This window comes from Microcebus murinus, chromosome 9 (assembly GCF_040939455.1).
Source record: "Microcebus murinus isolate Inina chromosome 9, M.murinus_Inina_mat1.0, whole genome shotgun sequence".
NCBI lineage: Eukaryota > Metazoa > Chordata > Mammalia > Primates > Cheirogaleidae > Microcebus > Microcebus murinus.
This window is the reverse complement of record NC_134112.1, coordinates 77830835-77852845: the sequence shown is the minus strand read 5'-3', so window position 1 is coordinate 77852845 and position 22011 is coordinate 77830835. Positions and strand designations below refer to the sequence as shown.

Sequence of the window (22011 nt, the reverse complement as noted above, 5' to 3'; positions counted from 1 at the left end):
GCTAATTTACAAATATGATTATAACATGATTCTAAAATGTAAATGCTTAATTTATTCACTGTCTTCTCTTTCTTTAGGTCCCAGCAATAAATTATATATATACACCCCTGAATCAACTTAAGGGTGGCACAATTGTTAATGTCTATGGTATTGTGAAGTTTTTTAAGCCTCCATATCTAAGCAAAGGAACTGGTAGGTATTAAAATTGGTGAAGTTTTTATGGATTAAAACTGCATTATCAGTTTCAGGAACACAGTTCCTTCGATACCTTAAGTCTCAGAGTGAGTGGAAGCTCAATTCTGATTTATAATTATTGGGCAACACCAATGCATATATTCCTTGGCTATTTAACTTATAAAATAAATAGATTTTTAGATTCTAGAGTCTAGTTAAAGATAGTAAGAATAAAGAATGAAGAAAAACATGCCAAACAGCAACATGAAAGCAGATGAAAGTGTAAAATTTTCTTGTAAAGATAAATATATAAACAAATACAGAATACTATAATACTATAACAGTGGTGCCTAAATCACTTTTAGTTCTGGTATAGAAGTTGAAAGAGAAATGTGTAAAAATAACTATAATATAAATATGTTAATGGATATACAGTATAAAAAGATGTAAATTATAACATCAGTAACATAAAATATTGTTGGGGAGAAGTAAGAGTATAGAGTTTTTTATGTGATTGAAGTTAAGTTTTTGTCAGCTTAAAATAGACTGTCATTATTTTTTTAAACCCCATGGTAACCACAAAGAAAATACTTACGGAAAATACACAAAAGAAAATGTGAAGGGAATCAAAGCATGTCATTACAAAAATCAACCAAACCCAAAGGAAGATAGCAAGAGAGGAAAATAGGGACAAAAGATCAGCAGAATAAATAGAAAACAATTAACTAAATGACAATCATAGGTTCTTCCTGACCAGTAATTGCTATAATTATAAATGGATTAAATCTACCAATTATACAGTAACTGAGTGAATTAAACAAACAAACAAAAAAAGATTCAGCTATATCCTGTCTACAAAGGCTCACTCTACATTTAAGGACACACATAGGGTGAAAGTAAAGGAATAGAAAAGGATATTCTATGCAAATAGTAACCAAAAGAGAGCAGAGGTAACCATACTTATATCAGAAGAGACAAAAGGACATTATGTATTGATAAAACAAGTTGCTACATCAAGATAATATAACAGTTATATATGCAGCCAACATCAGAGTACCTAATCTGAAACAAACAGTGCAGAACTGAAAGGAGAAATAGTAACAAAATTATAGTAGGACCTTTCGTTATACCACTTTCAGTAATGGATAGAACATCCAGACAGAAGATCAATAAGGAAACAAAAGTTGAACAACACTGTAGACCATATGGACCTAACAGACATATACAGAATATTCCACCCAACTGGAGCAGAGGACACATTCTTCTCAAGTGCACGTGGAAGATTTCCAGGTTAGATAACATGTTAGGTCACAAAACAAGTCAACAAATTTAAGAAGATTGAAATTATTCCAAGTATCTTTTCTGATCACAACAAATGAAACTACAAATTGATAGCAGGAAGAAAACTGGAAAATTCATAAATGTATGGGTATTAAACAATATAGTCTTGATCAACCAGTGAGTCAAAATAGTAATCAAAAGTCTAAGGATGGACACGCTTGCAGCTCTGACTTAGGTGAGGCAAGGACAACCTACGTAACCTAACTATTTGTACCCCCGTAATATGCTGAAATAAAAAAAATAAATAAATAATACATCTTGAGACAAAAACGAAAATGCAACATGCTGAAACTTACGGAATGCAGCAAAGCAGTTTGAAGAGGGAGCTTTATAGTATTAAGTTAGTACCTACGTTAAAAAAGGAGAAAGATTTCAAACAACCTAACTTTACTCCTCAAGCAATTAAAAAAAGAACAAACTAAGCCTAAAGTGAGCATATGGAAGAAAATAGTAATGAGCAGGGCAGAAATTAAATGAAATAGGGAATAGTAAAACCATGGGGAAAAAAATCAATGAAACTAAGTTTTTTTTTTTTTAAGATAAAATTGACAGACTTTTAGCTAGACTAAACAGAAAGAGAAGACTCAAAATCAGAAATGAAAGAGGAAACATAACTGATTCCACAGAAATAAAAAGGACTGTAAGAGACTATCAACAATTATATGCCAACATTTTGGATAACTTGGAAGAAATGAATTATTTTCTAGAAGCATAAAGTCTATCAGTACTGAATCATAAATAAAAAATCTGAACATACCGATAAATAGTAAAGACATAGAATCAATAATCAGAAAAACCTCCCCAAAAAGAGAAAAGTCCATGACCAGATGACTTCACTGATGAATTTTACCAAATATTTAAAGAACAATTAATGCCATTCTTTTTCAGACTTTTCCAAAAAACTGAAGAGGAGGAAACATTCATTTTATGAGATTAGTGTTACCCTGATACCAAAACCAAAGACTACAAAAATGGAAAACTTATAGGCTAGTATCCCTAATGAACATAGATGCAGAAATCTTCAGTAACATACTAGCTAAACAAATTTAGTAGGATATTAAGAGGATCTCATACACCATTACCAAGTGGGAATTATCCCTGGAATTTAAGAGGAGTTTGACATATAAAATCAATTGCTATGATACACTACCTTAACATACTGAAGAATAAAAATCACATGATCATCTCAATAGATGCAGAAAAAGCATTTGACAAAAATTCAACATCCTTTCATGACAAAAACATTCAACAACCTACAAATAGAAGGAAATTATCTCAATTTAATAAAGGCCATATATGAAAAGATCACAGTTAGTAATACTCAGTAGTGGAAAGGTGAAAACTTTCCTCTAAGATCAGGAACAAGGCGAGGTTACCACTTTTGACACTTCTATTCAAAATATTTCTAGAAATCCTAGCCAGAGCAATTAGGCAAGGAAAAAAAATTTAGGCCGGGCGCTGTGGCTCACCCCTGTAATCCTAGCTCTTGGGAGGCCGAGGCGGGCGGATTGCTCAAGGTCAGGAGTTCAAAACCAGCCTGAGCAAGAGCGAGACCCCGTCTCTACTATAAATAGAAAGAAATTAATTGGCCAACTGATATATATATATAAAAAATTAGCCGGGCATGGTGGCGTATGCCTGTAGTCCCAGCTACCCAGGAGGCTGAGGCAGAAGGATCACTCGAGCCCAGGAGTTTGAGGTTGCTGTGAGCTAGGCTGACGCCATGGCACTCACTCTAGCCTGGGCAACAAAGCGAGACTCTGTCTCAAAAAAAAAAAAAAAAAAAATTTAAAAAGCATCCAAATTGGAAAGGGAGAAGTAAAATTCTGTGTAAGAGGACATGACCCTATAAGTAGAAAAACCTAAATAAACACTCTAGAAAATCAGTTAGAATTAATACATAAATTCAACAAATTTGTTGGATATATTTTCAACTCCAAAAATCAGTTGTGTTTTTATACATTAATGGTGAAAAAAATTCAAACAGAAAATGGAAGCAATCCTATTTACAAATAGCATCAAAAATTATAAAAGTCTTAAAAAGAGAAGGTGAAATACATGTACACTGAGAAATATAAAACATTGTTGGAAAAATTAAAGAAAACACAAGTAAATAGAATGAGATCCCATATTTATGGATTAGACTTAATATAGGCATATCTCAGTGAGTGAGTGCTGTAGAACACTGCAATAAAGTAAATACCACAATAAAGTCGTTCAAGTTAATTTTTTGGTTTCCCATTGCATAAAAACATTATGTTTACACTATAGTATAATCAGTATACAGTAGAATTATCTCTAAAAAAAAAAGCAGTGTACAGACCTTAATTTAAAAATATTTTATTTCTAAAAAATGCTACCAGTAATCTGAGCCTTCAATGAGTTGTCATCTTTTTGATGCTGGTGAAGGTTCTTGCCTCTGTGTTGATGGCTGCTGATAGATCAGGATGGTGGTTGCTGAAAGTTGGGGTGGCTGCCGCAGATTCTTAACACAACAATGAAATTTGCCATATTGATTGACACTTCTTTTTGCAAAACATTTTTCTGTAGCATGGATGCTATTTATAGCATTTTATCCACAGTAGAACTTCTTTCAGAATTAGAATTCCCTTAAACCCTGCCAGTGCTTTGTCAACTAAGTTTAAGAAGTATTCTAAATCCTTTGTTATCATTATAACCATGGCCATAGCATCTTCACCAAGAGTAGATTCTACTGTGGAATATACTGTCTTTCTTCATCCAAAAGAAGCAGCTCCATATCAGTTGAAGTTTTATCGAATGAAATTGCAGCAATTCAGTCACAGCTCAAGCTCCCCTTCTACTTATTTCTAGTTTTGCTCTTTCCACCACATGTGCAGTGACTTCCTTCAATGAAATCTTGAACCTCTCAAAGTCATCCATGAGGTTGACTCCTTAATAGTAGTTTTGTTTCTAACTGTTATAGTTGATATTTTGACCTTCCCATGAATCACAAATGTTCTTAATGGCATCTAGAATGGGAAATCTTTTCCAGAAGGTTTTCAATTTACTTTGCCCAGATTCATTAGAAGAAATCACTGTCTATGGCAGCTTATACCCTTACAAAATGTACTTGTTAAAAAATAAAAGTTGAAATTACTCCTTGCTCTGTGAGTACAGAACAGATGTTGTGTTAGCAAGCATGGAAACAGCATTAATCTTTGTACATCACCATCAGGACCCTTGGGTGACTAGGTGCATTGTCAATGAGCAGTAATATTTTAAAAGAAATCCTTTTTTTCTGAGCAGTAGGTTTCAAGAGTTTGCTTAAAATATTTAGTAAACCATGCTGCAAACAGACATGCTGTCATTCAGGCTATGTTATTCCATTGGTAGAGCACAGGTAGAGTAGATTTAGCATAATTCTTAAGGGCCCTAGGATTTTCAGATGGTAAATGAGCATTGGCTTCAAGTCAACAGCTATTAATACATTAGTCCTTAACAAGAAAGTCAGCGTGTCCTTTGAAGCTTTGAAGCCAGGTATTGACTTCTCTCTAGCTTTGATGATCCTAGACGATTACATCTTTTTTAAATTAAAGGCTGATCTTTCTACACTGAAAATCTGTTGTTTAGTGTAGCCACCTTCATCAATGATCTTAGCTTGATCTTCTGGATACCTTGCAGCTTCTCCATCAGTTCAGCACTTGCTACTTTACCTTGGACTTTTATGTTATAGAGATGGCTTTTTTCCATAAACCATATAAACCAACCTCTGCTAGCTAGAGACTTATTTTCGGTAGCCTCCTCACTTCTCTTAGCCTTCATAGAATTAAAGCGAATTAGGGCTTTGTTATGGATTAGGCTTTGGTTTAAGGCGGTGTTGTAGCTATTTTAATCTTCTATTTAGACCACTAAAATTTTCTTCAATCAGCAATAATTTCCACTTTCTTATCATGTGTTTTCACTGGACTTTTAATTTCCTTCAAGTACTTGTTCTTACGTTCACAACTTGGCTGACTGTTTGGGTACAGGAGACTTCCTAGCATTTGGTCTGTCTCTGCTTTCAACATGTCTTCCTTACTAGCTTAATGGTTTCTAGCTTTTGATTTAAAGTGAGGGATGACTCTTCCTTTCACTTGAATACTTAGAGGCCATTGTAAGGTTATTAATTGGCCTAATTTCAATATTGTTTTGTCTTGGGGAATAGGGAGGCCTGAGGAGAGGGAGACAGACTTGGGATCAACATGTTGGTTGAGCAGTCAGAACACAAAACATCAGTTAATTTTCACTGTCTTATATAGGTACAGTTTGTAGCACCCCAAAACAATTATAATAGTAATATCGAAGATCACTGAACACAGATCACCATAACAGATATGATAATGAAAATATTTTAAATACTGTAAGGATTGCCAAAATGTGACACAGCAACACAAAGTGAGCACCTGCTGTTGGGAGAATGGTGCCAATGGACTTTCTTCATGTAGGGTTGCCACAAATTGTCAATTTGTAAGAAACAAAGTATTTGCAAAGCACGATAAAGCAAAACATGGTAAAAGAAGGTATGCCTGTGTTAAAATGTTGATACTACTCAGAATGATCTATAATTTCAATGTGTTTCATGTCAGAATCCCAGTGATGTTATTTTTTTATAGAAAAAGAAAAATTCTAAAATTCTTATAGAACCACAAAGAATGCTAAATAGCCAAAAGAATCTTTAGAAAGAAAAACAAAGATGGAGGCCCCTCTCTTTGATTTCAACATATATTACAGAGCTACAGTAATTTAGACAGTATGATACTGGCATAAAGACAGACATACTTGACCAATGGAACAGAATAGACAGCCTGGCAATAAACCTATACCTATGTTATGGTCGACCGACTTTTGACAGAGTTATCAAGCATACAAACTGGGAGGGGATAGTCTCTTCAACAAATGGTGTTGAGAAAACTTGATATCCACATGTAAAAGAATGAAATCAGACTGTTACAAAAATCAACTCAAAGTCGGTTAATCAAGTCTTAAACATATGACCTGAAACTGAAATTTCTAGACTAAAACATAGGGGAAAAGTTTTTTAACATTAGTGCAGGCAATGATACCTTGAACGTGGCAACAAAAGCACAAGCAATAAATACAAAAATGCATGAATGGAACTACATTAAACTAAAATGCTCTTCTACACAGCACACGAAACAATAAATGAGTGAAAAGAGAACCAGTAGAATTAGAGAAAATATTTGCAAAGCATATATCCAATAAGTGCTTTATTTCTATAATACCTAAGGAAGACAGCCTATGGAATGGGTGAAAATATTTGCAAACATGTATCTGATAAAGGGCAAACTTCCAAAATTTATAAGGACATCCTACAACTCAATAGCAATAAAATTAATAACTTGATTAAAAATGCGTTAAGGATTCTTGAATAGACATTTTCCCAAAGAAAACAATCAAAAGTCCAACAGTTTATTAAGTGTCACTACTCATCAGGTAAATGCAAATCAAAATTACAATGAGCTATCACCTTACACCTGTTAGAATGACCATTATCAAAAATAAATAAATTACAAGTTATGGTGAGACTGGAGAAATTGGAACCCTGTGTACTGTTGTGGGACTGTGAAATGTTGCAGCCACTATGGAAAACAAAGTTTACTTAAAAAAATTAAAAGTAGAATTACTATATGATCCAGCAGTCCCACTTCTGGGTATTTTCCCAAAATAATTAAAATTAGTATCTCAGGAAGATATTTGCACTTCCATGTTCATTTCAGCCTTATTCATAGGACAAAAGATGTGGATGAAATTTAAATGTTCATTATGGTATAAATAAAGGAAATATGGTGTGTACATACAGTGGAATATTATTCATCTTTATAAAAGAAGGAAATCCTATTACATGTGACAACATAGATGAATCTTAAGGGGAATATACTACATGAAATGAGCCAGTAACGGAAGGACAAATAATATGTGATTCTACTTATCTGAGGTATCTAAACTAGTCAAATTCATAAAAGCAGGAAGGTGGTTGCCAGGACTGGGGGCAGGGCGAAATAATGGAGTTGCTCTTGAATGGATATAAAGTTTCATTTATGCAAGAAGAAAAGTTTTATAGATCTGCTTTACAATATTGTGCTTATACTTAACACTGTGCTATATACTTAAAAATTTATTAAATCTCATGAGTCCCCCCACCCCCAGAAAAGGGTAACTGAAGAAATTAGAAAGTTGAGATTAGATCTTTATATCATTTTGATATATATACTTGGGTTGTTTTTTAAAGTAAATTTAAAAAGTATAACCTATTAATTGCTATATGATAATATAAGATTTTAAACAAACATATAAAAGAAGGGATCAAAAACCATGAATTTCAGTTTATTGTAAGGTAATAGAGTGAAGAAAAAACAGACACTTCACCTCAGTTTAATTCAGTTCAACTAAATTTAAAATTGATTTCTTTATTTCTTTTATTCTAAAACACTATTGAAATATGCTTTACTGTCAATTTTAAGATGTAGCCATATTTCAGAGATGTTAAAAATGTGAAACAGTAGATTTTTGTTGATGAAATACTGTCTTTATCTCCTGCGTGCTAGGAGCTGTGATCATGCTGGGAACACAAAGATGTTCTCATTTGAGTTCATATTACAAAACTATTTTATTTATAAAGATATATATATGTATATATATGCAAATTTTGTTATTGAGGATTTAGGTTAGTACTCTTTGGTATGAGTGGATGGGGAAAATTCTCGTTTTCATGTGATCAGCATGTTAATATATAATGTAAAGACCTAGTGTATGTGTAAATGACAATGTAAAGCCTATTAAATATGGAAATAAGTTTGTCATAAACTTCAGACTAAGTTTGAAGACTGCAAAAAGGTGTTTTATGAAAAATTTATGATTCTTGTTCTGGAGGAAAGGAAAACAAAGTTGAAGAGAAATTTTTGTTTGAATATGTATTAATATTTGTCGAAATATTTTTATTTGAACTTTACTTTTTCCAAAGTCTACATTCTTCCACCCCATGACACTGTTCAAAATACACTCACATATTTTCACCTTAATAGTTTCCTCTCACCATCAAAGTTTTCCCTAAATCATACATGTATCCTTTCTGTGATTAGCCGTAAAGGTGGGATCACTGTGTAAGTTTTACCTGGTTGACTTTAATTGGCCTGCCAAATTTATTATAGGAATAAGCTACATCACTGCTAATGTCCATCTTACTTGATAGAAAATGTAATTTAAAACCTTTTTACACTTGATATGTTAATTCTTTTCATTGAAATATTTTAATAAATTGATCAGCAAATACATCATTTTTAAAACCAACCTAGCCGGGCGCGGTGGCTCACGCCTGTAATCCTAGCTCTCTGGGAGGCCGAGGCGGGTGGATTGCTCGAGGTCAGGAGTTTGAAACCAGCCTGAGCAAGAGCGAGACCCCGTCTCTACTATAAATAGAAAGAAATTAATTGACCAACTAATATATATACAAAAATTAGCCGGGCATGGTGGCGAATGCCTGTAGTCCCAGCTACTTGGGAGGCTGAGGCAGGAGGATTGCTTGAGCCAGGAGTTTGAGGTTGCTGTGAGCTAGGCTGACGCCACGGCACTCACTCTAGCCTGGGCAACAAAGCGAGACTCTGTCTCAAAAAAAACAAACAAACAAAAAAACCAACCTAAACTGATGATAATATAATATGATAGCTTTTAAAAAATATTCAGAATATTTTCAGTTGTTGTTAGATAGCAGAATGTTTTCTTGTGATAATATTATTAAATCATACATAAAAAATGAAAGCCATCAGGGGCTATATTTATTATAAATATACATATATATATATCTATCTTATATTTCTATCAAATATGTTTAGTTGGAGATCCAGTCCCTTAGTAAAAAATTCATAGCTAGTAATGAGCCATCTGGTACTACAGAGATAATATGTCTCTGTTTCTTCTGAGACACTAAATTAAAATGAGTGTCATCAATTTTATCTGAACATAGTCATTGAAACTTGAAAATAAGTCTTAAGACCTAGCAAGATGACTTTACTGTTAGCAAGACAGTAAAGTTTTAAAACTATCTGTGTTATAGCTTTAGTTACAGTTAACATTTTTATTTCTGTTGATAGAACTCATCCTTCAACAGGAATAGATGCTGCAGGAGAATCAGACAAATACCACTGATATTTATATTCAACAAAGGATCAAGTTCATTAGTACTAGAGAACTAAACTAGAGTACATAGGAAAGTACTAGAATAGATGTACAAAAACAGACCACAGTTGTGCCTTTTTTATATTACGTAAAGCAGTATTATTTCATAAATACAGAGCCACAGTCTAAGTAACATCCAGATATACATAACTAGTTATATGGAGAAAAATTGCTTTTATGCAGCTCAAATTTATATAGATGGAAAGAAAAGTTGGTAAGTGTTCTATGTGGTGGAAGCAATTAATTGCAATTTGGCATCCTTACTCCTTAACTAAAATTTTCCTGAAGACTTTCCTTTCATCCTGAATAATAATAATTACATATGACTTATAGCGTGCTGTTTTATTTCTGGCAGCAAATGCTTCATTTTCCAAGCTTTATATTCCATCTTGGAGTAGTTGATGTTTTTATTCTTATAGAAGTCTATCAATCCTGTTGTTAAAAGGACATATAATGAATGCTATCTATACTAACATTCTTATTCAGTTGTGATAAGATTCATCATGAGAACAGAGAAAGAATTCCTCAAGGATTATGGAATCAATATAAATTAAAATGGCATTGTATCATCAAAATTGATTTTGATAATGACTCATAAGTGGTACATAAAATGGCTTATGTAGGAAGACAAGGCTACTGCCTTCTTTATAACTTTAGAGATTTTATAGCAGTGATTTTCTCTGAAAGCCTTACACTTACTTTTGCTTTGGGAGCTGGCTAGATAGATATGCAGGGTTTTTTTTTTTTTTTTTTTTGACATGGACAGATATCATTTGATCATATTTTCTTATGTAACACATGTAAAGGAATTTAGTTTTTAGCTGTGTCTCAGATGTTTAGAAATACCTTACTATTTTTTAAACGAGCCACATTTACTCTGTTTTTATTAAATGTTCTTGCTAAATAAATGTGTGCAGGTCATAAAACATTTCCACACTTGTTAATAGTATATAGCTTATCCTTGTTTGATCAATATCATACATACTGTCTGCTCACGCTGTGAGCAAATAAGAAAACAGAGGGAACCTTGTTTATACTTAATTTCCCATTTGAGTCCAGAGGAAGGGAGATGATAGACAAAATACTCATGTCTTCATTTTTTACCATTTACGTCTCCTTTTTGTTCTTCTCCCAAATTTTGAGTCATTATGCCCCGGAGATCTTAGCCTTTTTGTGCCTGGTAATGTAGTACATCATCTGTGGCTCTCTCCCTTACCTCAGGAATGCTCTGTGTTCCCAAATTATTTATTTTTCCTATCCCACCTCTGATTAAAACTCTCTATTTTAGAAAAGGAGTTTGATTAAACTTTAGCAGTTTTAGATGTTACAGTGTTTCTAGAAACAGACCTTTTGCTCTTGCTAGTCATTGTCTTAAGGAAACCTGTTTTAGCTTGTTTCTAAGCATGATAATCAAATTTCTTAGAGTAGTATCCAAAGCATTGGATTTCTGATAGCCCCTATCAGTTTTGCCTACTCTCAGTTTTGGGGATAGGGTGCTAGGATAGAGGGCTTTAATATTTTTCTTCCTATTCTGTAAAAAAATCACAGCGAACCCTAGAATGCTATTTTTGGCTGTGTAAAAATATTTTCATTTATGAGAATGGCTTGTCATTTATGCATAATATATGACATAATCGCTTGAATATTTTTGTTTTGTATTAGTCATATTGGTTGCATATTATGATTAGATATTACCTTTTAATTTTAAAAAGTATAGCAGTAAGCTCTCACATATCCAGAATTAAAATGGTTGAAAAATAATTTGTTAATTATTGAATAGTTAATGACTCATTGGTACTCCATAAGAACCAGGAGGTTTCTGGTTTATCACAGAGATTAAAGTATCTAGTATGATGTAAAATTTTATGTAATATTAATCATATTTTTCTTGTTTTTAAATTCTAAATGCAACTTTGAAATTTTTGCAGTCACAAACCCCTTAGGAACTGTAATATGGCAGTTATAAAACCTATCCTAGAAAAATGTACATACATGTATACAGACTTATAATATCAAAGGTTCATGCCCCCTACCTTTGAGCCCCAGGTTGTGAACTATGATCTGTAGTATGTTCATATTCACTTACGTAAATATTCAGATAATATCAAAACCATAAGAATGTCATGTTGGTAGCATTTAAGACTAAATAGCAAATAGTTTGTTTTTTCATTCCCTCATTTGTTTATTCATTTATTCAACAAGCAATGTATTGAGTACTTTCTACATGGTATTATATTAGACATGGGAAATTAAAAATCTGTATATAATTGTTCCTGACCTCAAGGAATTAAATTTTCTGGGGAAGATACATAAATTTGTAATTTGTAAAAGATACCATGCTTTTTGAATGTATATGTTCAAGTTGAATGATAACTTACATATTATAAAAGATAGAGGTTGTGGATCAGACGCTGAATTTTCCGTTTTTTCAAGAGTAAAAAAAATTATTATAATATGTTTAGATGCATGAGGTGAGACTCTTCTGAGGTGCTTGGCTATCTTTCAGAAATGGAAGGCATCCAGGTCATGACTAGTCATCACTTATGTTTTTAAGGATCTGGAAGGTTGAGCTAAGCTTCTCCACTTCAACTAACTCACACTGTCTTCTAACTATTCTGTCTGTTTCCAGCTGGAGAATGGAGATTGGGAAAAAAAGATTTTTTTTCCCCGTCACTGCAGCTTTGTATTGCTTGCTCTTCATCATATGCAGGAATGACTTCTTGAAGCTTGAGGCTTCCATCTGGATTTTATGTGGACTAGCTCTAGCATTTCTTTTTTCTTGACCTTTTTCTTAAGTGAATTTTTAGCCTACTCATGTAGAAAATTACCCCTCTATTCCATTAGTTTGTAATTTGAATTGTTTTAATGAATCATAAAAATTAATAATATTTTCTCATTATTTAAAAAAACTTTTGGTACAATCTTTTATTTATTCAATTAAAGATTTGTGCTAGTCTTCTGTAGCATTGTGCTGGACGTAGCTGTCTATAATAATAAAGTGATAGACTCTTGAGTTATAGGTAAAGAGGACCTAAGTGTAATCAACTAGCTAGTATAGAAAATAGTTATTTGCTATAATTGAAGGGACAACCAAGGGGCTTTGAGAGTAGAAATGTAGAGATGAAAGCTAACAAGGGAAAGTCTTCTAAGAGAGCATTTAAACTGAACTTTCAAGGATAAGTAAGATTTTGATAGATGAAGAGGCCAACACTCCAAACTTTGGAAATAGCAATGAAAGTTGACAGACTTTTATTAGGTCATTAAATATAAAATGTCCAATTTTGAATTAAAAGTATAGTTTATTATATATCAAACAAGAAGCAGTACAGTTAATCAAAATATGTTCCTAAACATATGGACACAGTTTTGCCATCTTAACAGTAGCTTTTTTATGCCAGTAGTGAAGAAGGCTGGAGAGTGAGTGGCGATAAAGTCCTGAAAAGTGTTTTACACAGTTTGTTGAGAGTGGAATATTTTTCCTTGCAAGAAATGGTCCAAACCCTGGAAGAAGTGGTAGTCAGTCGGTGCAAAGTTCTGGTGAATACAGTGGATGACAGAGTGTTTCCGTGTCCAGCCTCTGTAGTTTTAGTGGCATTGTTTATGCGACATGTGGTTGAGCATTGTCTTGCAAGCAGATTGGCCTGTTTCTATTAACCAGTCTCGGCTATTTAATTGCAAGCATCCTCATCATTTCATCCAATTGGTTGCAGTAGACATTTGCAGTAATCGACTGACCAGGTTTCATGAAGCTATCATAATGCCAGCTCTGGCCTACCACCAGACACCAGTAGTTTTTTTGATGAATATTTGGTTTTGGACTGTGCTTCACCACTTCATCTTTATCCAACCATTGTGCCAAACACTTGAAATTGTCAAAAAGAATCCATTTTTTGGCCCTTTCCGGAACATGTCCCCAGTTTGAGCTGCTGCACCGGGCCTTGGGCTTCAGTGACTAGCACCTCCCTCCTATTATAGTTTACAGCAAATCTGAGTGTTTCAGTTAAAGCATGGAATACAGAAGATAACAAAAAACTTCAGCTAGTGCTTTAATTTCATCTGAAACTCTAGAGAAATTTGTCTTATAAGCAGTATATGGCAGAATTTTAAGCCAATCTGGGAGTCTCTGGTTTTTAGTAGACATTATTTTTGACAATTACATACTGCTAAATGGTCAGTCTGGGAAATTGAAGGTGTATTTTATTGAGAAAAATCAAATCAGGAAGACAACCCTGTGGCTTACATGCCTCAGAGCTGCTGTAGATGGACCTGGCTTTCTTGCTTGCCCTTCTGAGTAGGATGTCCCTGAGATCCCTCAAATGAAGTCCCCTGCTGCTGTCACTCCTGAGTTTCCTTGTGGTGTGTTACATCAGCTGTCCCCACTACAGTGTGATAGAACGTGTAAACTCAATGTACTTCTACGAGTATGAGCCAATTTACAGGCAAGACTTCCACTTCACACTTCGAGAGCATTCAAACTGCTCTCAGAAAAACCCATTTCTGTCATCCTGGTGATCTCTAACCCCTCAGATGTGAAAGCTACACAGGCCATTAGTTACTTGGGGTGAAAAAAAGTCTTGGTGGGGATATGAGGTTCTTATAGTTTTCTTACTAGGCCAGCAGGCTGAAAGGGAACAGTGTTAGAATTGCCCTTAAAGGGTGAACACCTTCTTTATGGTGACATAATGCAACAAGAGTTTTTAGACACATATAATAACTTGACCTTGAAAACCATTATGGAATTCAGGTGGGTAACTGAGTTTTGCCCCAATGCCAAGTATACCATGAAGACAGACACAGATGTTTTCATCAATACTGGCAGTTTAGTGAAGTATCTTTTAAACCTAAACCATTCAGAGAAGTTTTTCACAGTTTATCCTCTAGTTGATAATTACTCCTATAGAGGATTTTACCAACAAACCCATATTTCATACCAGGAGTATCCTTTCAAGGTGTTCCTTCCCTACTGCAGTGAGATGGGTTATATAATGTCCAGAGATTTGGTGCCAATGAAATGGCACCAAATGGCATTTGGACCTATGAAATGATAGAGCACATAAAACCCATCAAGTTTGAAGATGTTTATGTTGGGATCTGTTTGCATTTATTAAAGGTGGACATTCATATTCCAGAAGACACAAACCATTTCTTTTTATATAGAATCCATACTTTTTGGCAGGTTATGCTAAGGAACACCACATATCATTATTAACATCAAATTCTACCAAAGGCCTAGAGAAGGACAGGACATTTTGTGGAAAGTGTTAAAGTTGGTACTGTAGAAAATTCAAAGGAAGGTCAGTGTGCTGGTTAACCTTGAGCTGAAACTCTTGAACCTAGAGACAGGAAGGTTAAGTTTTGTGATCTTTTTTGACAAAAGTCAGGCACTTTAAAGATGATATTCAGAGGAATTAAATATAAAGAAATTAGAGGGTTTTGCTAAATTAATTAATTTTGCTAAATTAATAGGACCAAAGAATTTGAACATGCCATTCTATAGGCTAGCATTTCTTGAAAGGGTTTCTCTGAATTATTAGCTCATTAGTTCATAACAGTAAAACAATGTGGAGTTTTATTTATGGAACAATCTAGTCACTTAAAGGTTTCATATATATCATACATGGATTAGCAATTTAAAAATATAGTTCTGTATTAAAGAAACATCAATGAAACTATACCGAACAAAATTTCATCTGGTTTTGGTCATTTAGAAGGTGCTTCAAGACGTTGCAATATTTCAGAGTTATCAATTATTATTTAGTATTACTTTGAACTTTCTGGGTGTTTAAATGTTTTGATGGTTTCGATACTGTGTAAATAGAATAATGAATCACTTTTTATGGTGTAACTTTTTTCTAGTTCACTGAACAAGTTTGATGTTGATAGCTCCATTAATGTATTATAAAGTCATAGATTCTTATTACATATCAGTAATCTCTTGAACTTTGTTAAATATTTTACTGTGGTATATAGAGAAGAATTAAATCAAGAAAATATGAATTATTATCTTTTTAAAACTATAGTCCCCAGTGTTTTTAGATACTTCATCTGTCTTGTTTCTCCACCTGGAAATTAGGGATAATTTAGAATGCCAGGCAGTATAGTTCCTTTTGCAATGGACTCTGAAAGCAAAAAAAAAAAAAAGGTATGGGGGGGGCGGGAAGGGCGGGAAAGAGAACCTGATGGCCAGAATATTACGGAAAGAGTGTCAAATCCAGTATTTGAGTTGGAAAGAGGAGATTAGGATCCAAGTTGTGTTATTAATCTGCCCCACTTGTTTTCTCATTAACAATGACTTTGTGAATAAAGAGAACAAAAGAAAAGGGGGAAAAGTCCATTTTTTTTTATCACACATAACAATATGGTGTAGAAATGGTTCACCTTTATGTCCTGACAACAAACAAAAAAGGAAAACTTTGAGACAATTTTTCTTCATTTCTTTTCTGAAGCTCATGTGGTACCCATCTATGCAGCTTCTTTATCTTGTTGATTTGTTTCAAATGGCCCAATATTGTTGGAGTAGTAATGCCAAACCTTCCTGCTAATTCACATGTTAGGTTGAGATGGATTGGCTTCCACTACAGCTTTCTGCTCATCATTATCCACCTTGGTCTCAGGTAGCCCACGTGGCTCATTTTCAAGATTAAAATCACCAGAACGGAACTCCTCACATCATTGCATATTATGCATTCATTAGCCTCATTCTTCCCAAAAATTTTGTTGATATTTCAAGCTGTCTGCACTGCAGTGGTTTCATGATGGAACTCATGTTCGAAAATAACACGAATTTTTGATTTATCCGTGGTCTCACAAAATCGCTCTAAAAAAATTTTTTGGAAGATAATCGCAAGCCAAACTGAAATGTATTTGAAACACTGAGGATATACTTTCATAATAAAAATAAGAGAAGTGTCAAAGTGAAATGTCAGAGATATCAACTGTCAGACTTAGTACTCAAGGAAATTGGACATTTCATACGTAATCTAATGTAATAAAAAGGTGAACTCTTTAATTTCAAAAGCCAGCTACGGTGGTTGACTTAAACATGATTTTAAACACTGGAATGTCAACAGTATAATGAAGCATAATTTTATGTTCTCGTAGCATTCTTTTTCTCGGGGATCATTATTAAGGACCTAAGGCACTGTTGTGGATTACACTTAGTTTACATTTTAGATGAAAGTAAACAAAATTTTTTTCTATATTTAATTTATGGTTTTCTATATATATGATAGGGCTAAAATGATTTGTTTATGTTGTATTGGTTATATATGCGTCAGCAACTTTATTTCTAGGATAGAACTATCATAGTTGGTAGTTGGTTTTTAAAAGATTATTTGTTAAGAGTTATTACAAATAAGATATTCTAAGTGGCTGCCAATGAATGCTTTGTTATGTTACTACTCAGGTCAAATGGATTCGATTAATATTTGGTTTCACAAAAATTACTGTCAATTTAAAAATTGCTTTGATTGCCATCTGTGTCATACTACTCCCACCACTTGCTTTCCACATCATCGATTAAGAAAATCAAAATACCTTCCCTTCCTTATTTTTTGGTTTGGTTGTCTTTTTCTCAGTTATTTCTAGATGCTTCTTATATATTGATGATATTAATCTCTGTTCTGTCATACATGTTGGCGATGCTTTTTCCAACTGTTGTATGAATTTTACTTTTAGTGCTGGTAATTTTTGAAATACACGTGTTTAAATACTTGTGGATTCTGGTTTTTGTTTGTTTCTTTGTTTGGAAAGACTTTACCCATTCTAAGGTCTGAAAATACAAACCTATGTTTTCTTAAAATTCATTTATAATTTTTAAAACTGATGTTGCTTATATTGCCTGAAATTTTGTTTTATATGTAATGTGAAATCTAATGTTTGATCTACTGTTTCAAAATCATTTATTAAATAATGTGATGTATATGATCATTTACAGTATGTATGCCTGTATATAGTGATCTGGGATCACTGTAGTGGTTGCTCACTATAGTGGGAGCAACACCTAACAGAGAGCCTGGGATGAATTTCCTTCTCCCAATATATGACCTGTGATACATTTCTTCAATTAAGAGGGGGCAGTTATTCAGATAATGCCCAATTTGTAATCACTGAGCAGAGTCTTTGCTGCAATCTCTGTAGGAGTTTTTGGAGGGTATTTTGGATGGTATTATTCTTCATCTGAAGCCTGATTTTCTGTATAATAATACAGTCTACTTATGAATTTCAGTTTTTTGGTTTCCTCATTTTAAGTCTAGTTTATTTTTATAGCCTATAGGGATATGTTGAGTCCATTTGCAATATGCATACTTGTATCTGGATTTAAAAATCTTTGAAACCAGATTAGGATTTATATGAAACTCATACTATAAATTGTGAGTTTTTTCTAAAGGTAGGGTAAATGGTGCTAAGTTCTTAGAAAAATTATATATATATTTTATATATTTATTTATATATGTATATATAAAATTATACACACATGCACACACACAGATTGAGCATACCAAATCTGAAATCCAAAATGTTTCAAACCTGAAACTTTTTGAGTGCCAACATGACACTGAAAAGAAATGCTCATCGAAGCATTTTGGATTTTTGGATTTGGGTTGCTCAGCCAGTAAGCATAATGCAAATATTCTAAAATCTGAAGAATAAAAAATCTGAACCATTTTTTGTCCCAAGCATTTGAAATAAGAATAATCAACCTATGTGGTACCCTAGCTTTTATGTCAAGCTTTTTATATGATAATCTTAAAACATAATATGTATTAATAATTTAATACTTAATAGAATGAATATAAAATTGGTAAAATACTTAATATCTAATTCACTAGAATAACTAGTCACTTGAGAATTTATATATGTATTTTAATGAAAACATATAATCAGATCTTAGAAGTAATGTGTTAGAAATCAAGGTAATTAGCCTTTTATTATTACTAGTTTTATTCTCCTAATATTATTTATACATTAATCACAGTCTTTTCATTTCTAGAAGTTCCAGGTTAGGGGAGTCAATATAGTATAATATATATTTGAGATTCTTACAAAGCTTTTCAAAATTCATTTAAATGAAGCTGAAGTTTAGTAGAGGTAGATACAATGAAATTATAATAAATATTGAAGTTTTTAGGGGGCACAAAGTAGCAACTGTTTGGCACTATGTGACCTTTAAGGTACTCACATTACAGAGAATTTAGTGGCAGTTTACTTCATAATCTTATTCCATAGAGCTCAGTCTACCCAGCAAGCTAAAGAACTTTATTCAACCTGTATCAAACTAAATCAAGGCAATACAGATCTGCTACTTAGTAACATACAGTTTTTCAAGTTTGTGAATATATAAGAAATGTGACAGAAATGTATTTATGAATGTTAACTCAATGGAAAACAAAATGAAGGAACTTGTCAAAAATGTGCCCTTTGTTAGTCTAGTGTTTCAGTGCTAAAGAGGAAAACTATTTAAAGTCAATGGAATATTACTGAGTCTATTGTTTGTTTAATGCAAGGCAGTCTCATAAGTACCCACTCCACACACCTGAAATAAGATATTCAGAAGATATTTATTTCCATTCTTCTTATAGGTGACAATTTAGAAAGCTCAGTTTCTAACTCTGTTTTTTTTTAAAATACCTCTAGCCTTTCTCTCATCAGTAGCACTAATGAAATGCTTGTGGCTTCACAAATGCCTAGCTTTACTTTTGGTTTCTTGATTCTGGGTCTTGTTCTTGCTATTATCTTCCTAGAGTACAATTTCTTCTTCAAAACTCAAAATAGATACTTCTGGGTTCTCAACCCAGGGTGATTTTGCCCCCATGGGATATTTTAGTTATAACTAGGATGACACTACTAGAATCTAGTATACAAACCAGATAAACTGCTTGATATCATATAGCCTATAGGACAGTTCCTCCTTCCTCCATCCCCAGTCATTTTCCAGCTTAATATGTCAGTGCAGCTAAGGTTGAAAAACCCTACTCTAAAGCATTTTTTACTCACCCCTGTCTTCACCCTAACTCATCTCTGTATTAGATGCTTCCCCATATGTTTCCAAAGTACCTGTTATTTCAGTGATCAGAGTGTGATTTAATGGTCTGTTTGATTCTAGCTTCTCTTTCTGCTATAACGTCTAGCATTGTTTTTAGTATATATCATTTTCAGTATTTAATATGTGAATGAATTAATATTTAATTCTCATATCTTTATTTCTATACTTATTTAGATATTATGGAAAGTTTTTAGGAAAGACATTTGACATTATTATACTAGAGATTGCAGACTTATCTTTTACTATCTTTTTTCTTCCCAAGATTCTGGTAAAACTGCATGTTTGGGGGTTCCTCTTCTCCAGCCTTCTTAGGGAAACAAGTCTAATAATTAAAATTTCTGGTTGAGTTGTATTAACCCTTACCAAGTTATGTTTAATTTGTGATAAATTTTGGACCAAAATATATCTACTGTCAGAACATAGAAGATATCAGTATGATTTTTACTTCATTTTCAATTGAAGAGACATATGAATTTTGAATATTGTAGTCTACAGACTGTTAAGGAAAAAAGGATCTGGAGTATATGTGTGTATATTTATTTAAACTGATTATATATACATTGTGTTAAAAATAAAACTTTAAAACTGTATAAAAGGGAAAATGGTATGCTGTGAGAAAAGATAAAGTGCAATAAAGAGTTCAGAATAGGGACTACTTTTGTTTGTGGCAATCTGGAAAGGTGTTTTAGAGAAGGACTTTACTGAATGTTCTGTACCTTGAAGATTACATGTAATTATACCTTACTCATAAGAGTAACTTTTATGTATGATCTCATTTAGTCTCACAAACCCCCTGTGTGTTAGGTTCTTACTGTTATTCCCATTTCACAGATGAAAAGCTAAGGCAGAGAATTTGATTAGGTTGCTTAAAAGATGACACAGTTGATAGAGATAGGATTTGCCTTGAAATGAAGAAGAGATTCAGGCAACATGAGGTTTGAAGAAAGCCATTTATGTTGGGACTGCAGCATGTATAATGGGATAATAAGTTCAAGTTTGTCTGAAGTATAAGATGCTAGAAGAATAATATTGGAGAATATGATTTGAGGGATAAATTAGTGGCAGATTGTGTCATCTCATTCCTGGCTAAATATTTAGGATTTTATTCTGTATGCAGGAGAAAATCACTGGGGATTTTGTAGGAAAAGAATGACAAGATTGAAGAAAAATGGCATGGTGGTAATGCAGTGGTATCGTAGAGAGGAAGAAATGGAGATACAGGGACACTATTAAGAAATTGTTACAGTGGCCTGGTTATGAAAGAAAAAGGTCATGGTATTGGGCTGTAACCTTGAGAAGAAAGAAAAAGGTATGATTGTGAAATAAGATACAGAAGTAGGATCAGTGGAATTTGGCAAGTTTGCCTACTTTATAAGGATATTGTACAGCTTAATTTATGTTTATGAAATTGTGAGATTTTTTCAAAGCACTGAAAGCCTACAGATGCTAAGTATTATATCTAATCCAATCAAAAGATAATAAAGTTCTGATGCATATGTTATTGTCCTTTTCCACAATATATTTGGTCTTTGGGTGATTTTAATCTGTTGCTATTTTTAACCATAGAAAGCTCTAAAGTCATAAAAAAGATTTTTCTCACTCCGCTGGCAGCTAGGGATATTTTTTAAGATATAAAGTTAATAATAAAAAATTTAGAAATATAATATAATACACTGAGTTGTTCACAAAGCAGTTATTCTTTCCTGTGAAATTTGCATTGCCTAGCTCTTCAGGGGCATGGCTCTCTATATGACAGTGACGCAGCTATTACTTAGTTCTATCATGTCTTTCATATATGATATCTGTTTACACTTTACAAAAAACCCTAAGTGTGATGTAGTGTCTTCTCTATTTTATAGATGTGGAACTCAGGGTCAGAAGGGTTCAGTAAGTTGTTGATAAGTGGCATAGTTATGCTCTCCCCTATTCTAAAAGGCTTTTGAACACATCACACGCACTATACAGGAATGCCACCTCATCATGGTATTCCTAGCTGTTGCCCATCAGTGTGAAACTTTACTTCAAGCCCAATTTTCTGAGTCTTAGAATCAGCCAAACAAGAATTAGATGGCTTAGTTGGGAACCATCGTAAGGGCAATAATCTAATTGGTAGCTGCTCTAATTCTAACCAATTATGACTAGGTTAGAATAATTTTAGTGGTAAGTAAAAACAAACAAAAAAAAACATGTAAATAAGAAATGTAAGTAATTAATATCTAGAAATTACATGGCACTTTAACTGTGATACATACATTTAG

General features: G+C 33.3%; 1 protein-coding gene and 1 pseudogene across 2 annotated transcripts in view; both read left to right on the top strand.

The window, feature by feature from the left end:
* Positions 1–22011, top strand: part of POT1 (protection of telomeres 1) — a 105069-nt gene that overhangs the window by 27882 nt on the left and 55176 nt on the right. For both annotated transcript variants that reach the window (XM_012789097.3, XM_012789096.3), the window contains exon 5: positions 78–192. In XM_012789097.3, the coding sequence (XP_012644551.1) occupies positions 78–192 (115 nt within the window). The remainder of the gene's footprint in view (positions 1–77; positions 193–22011) is intronic.
* LOC105884821 (UDP-GalNAc:beta-1,3-N-acetylgalactosaminyltransferase 1-like) lies at positions 13177–18530 on the top strand (annotated as a pseudogene).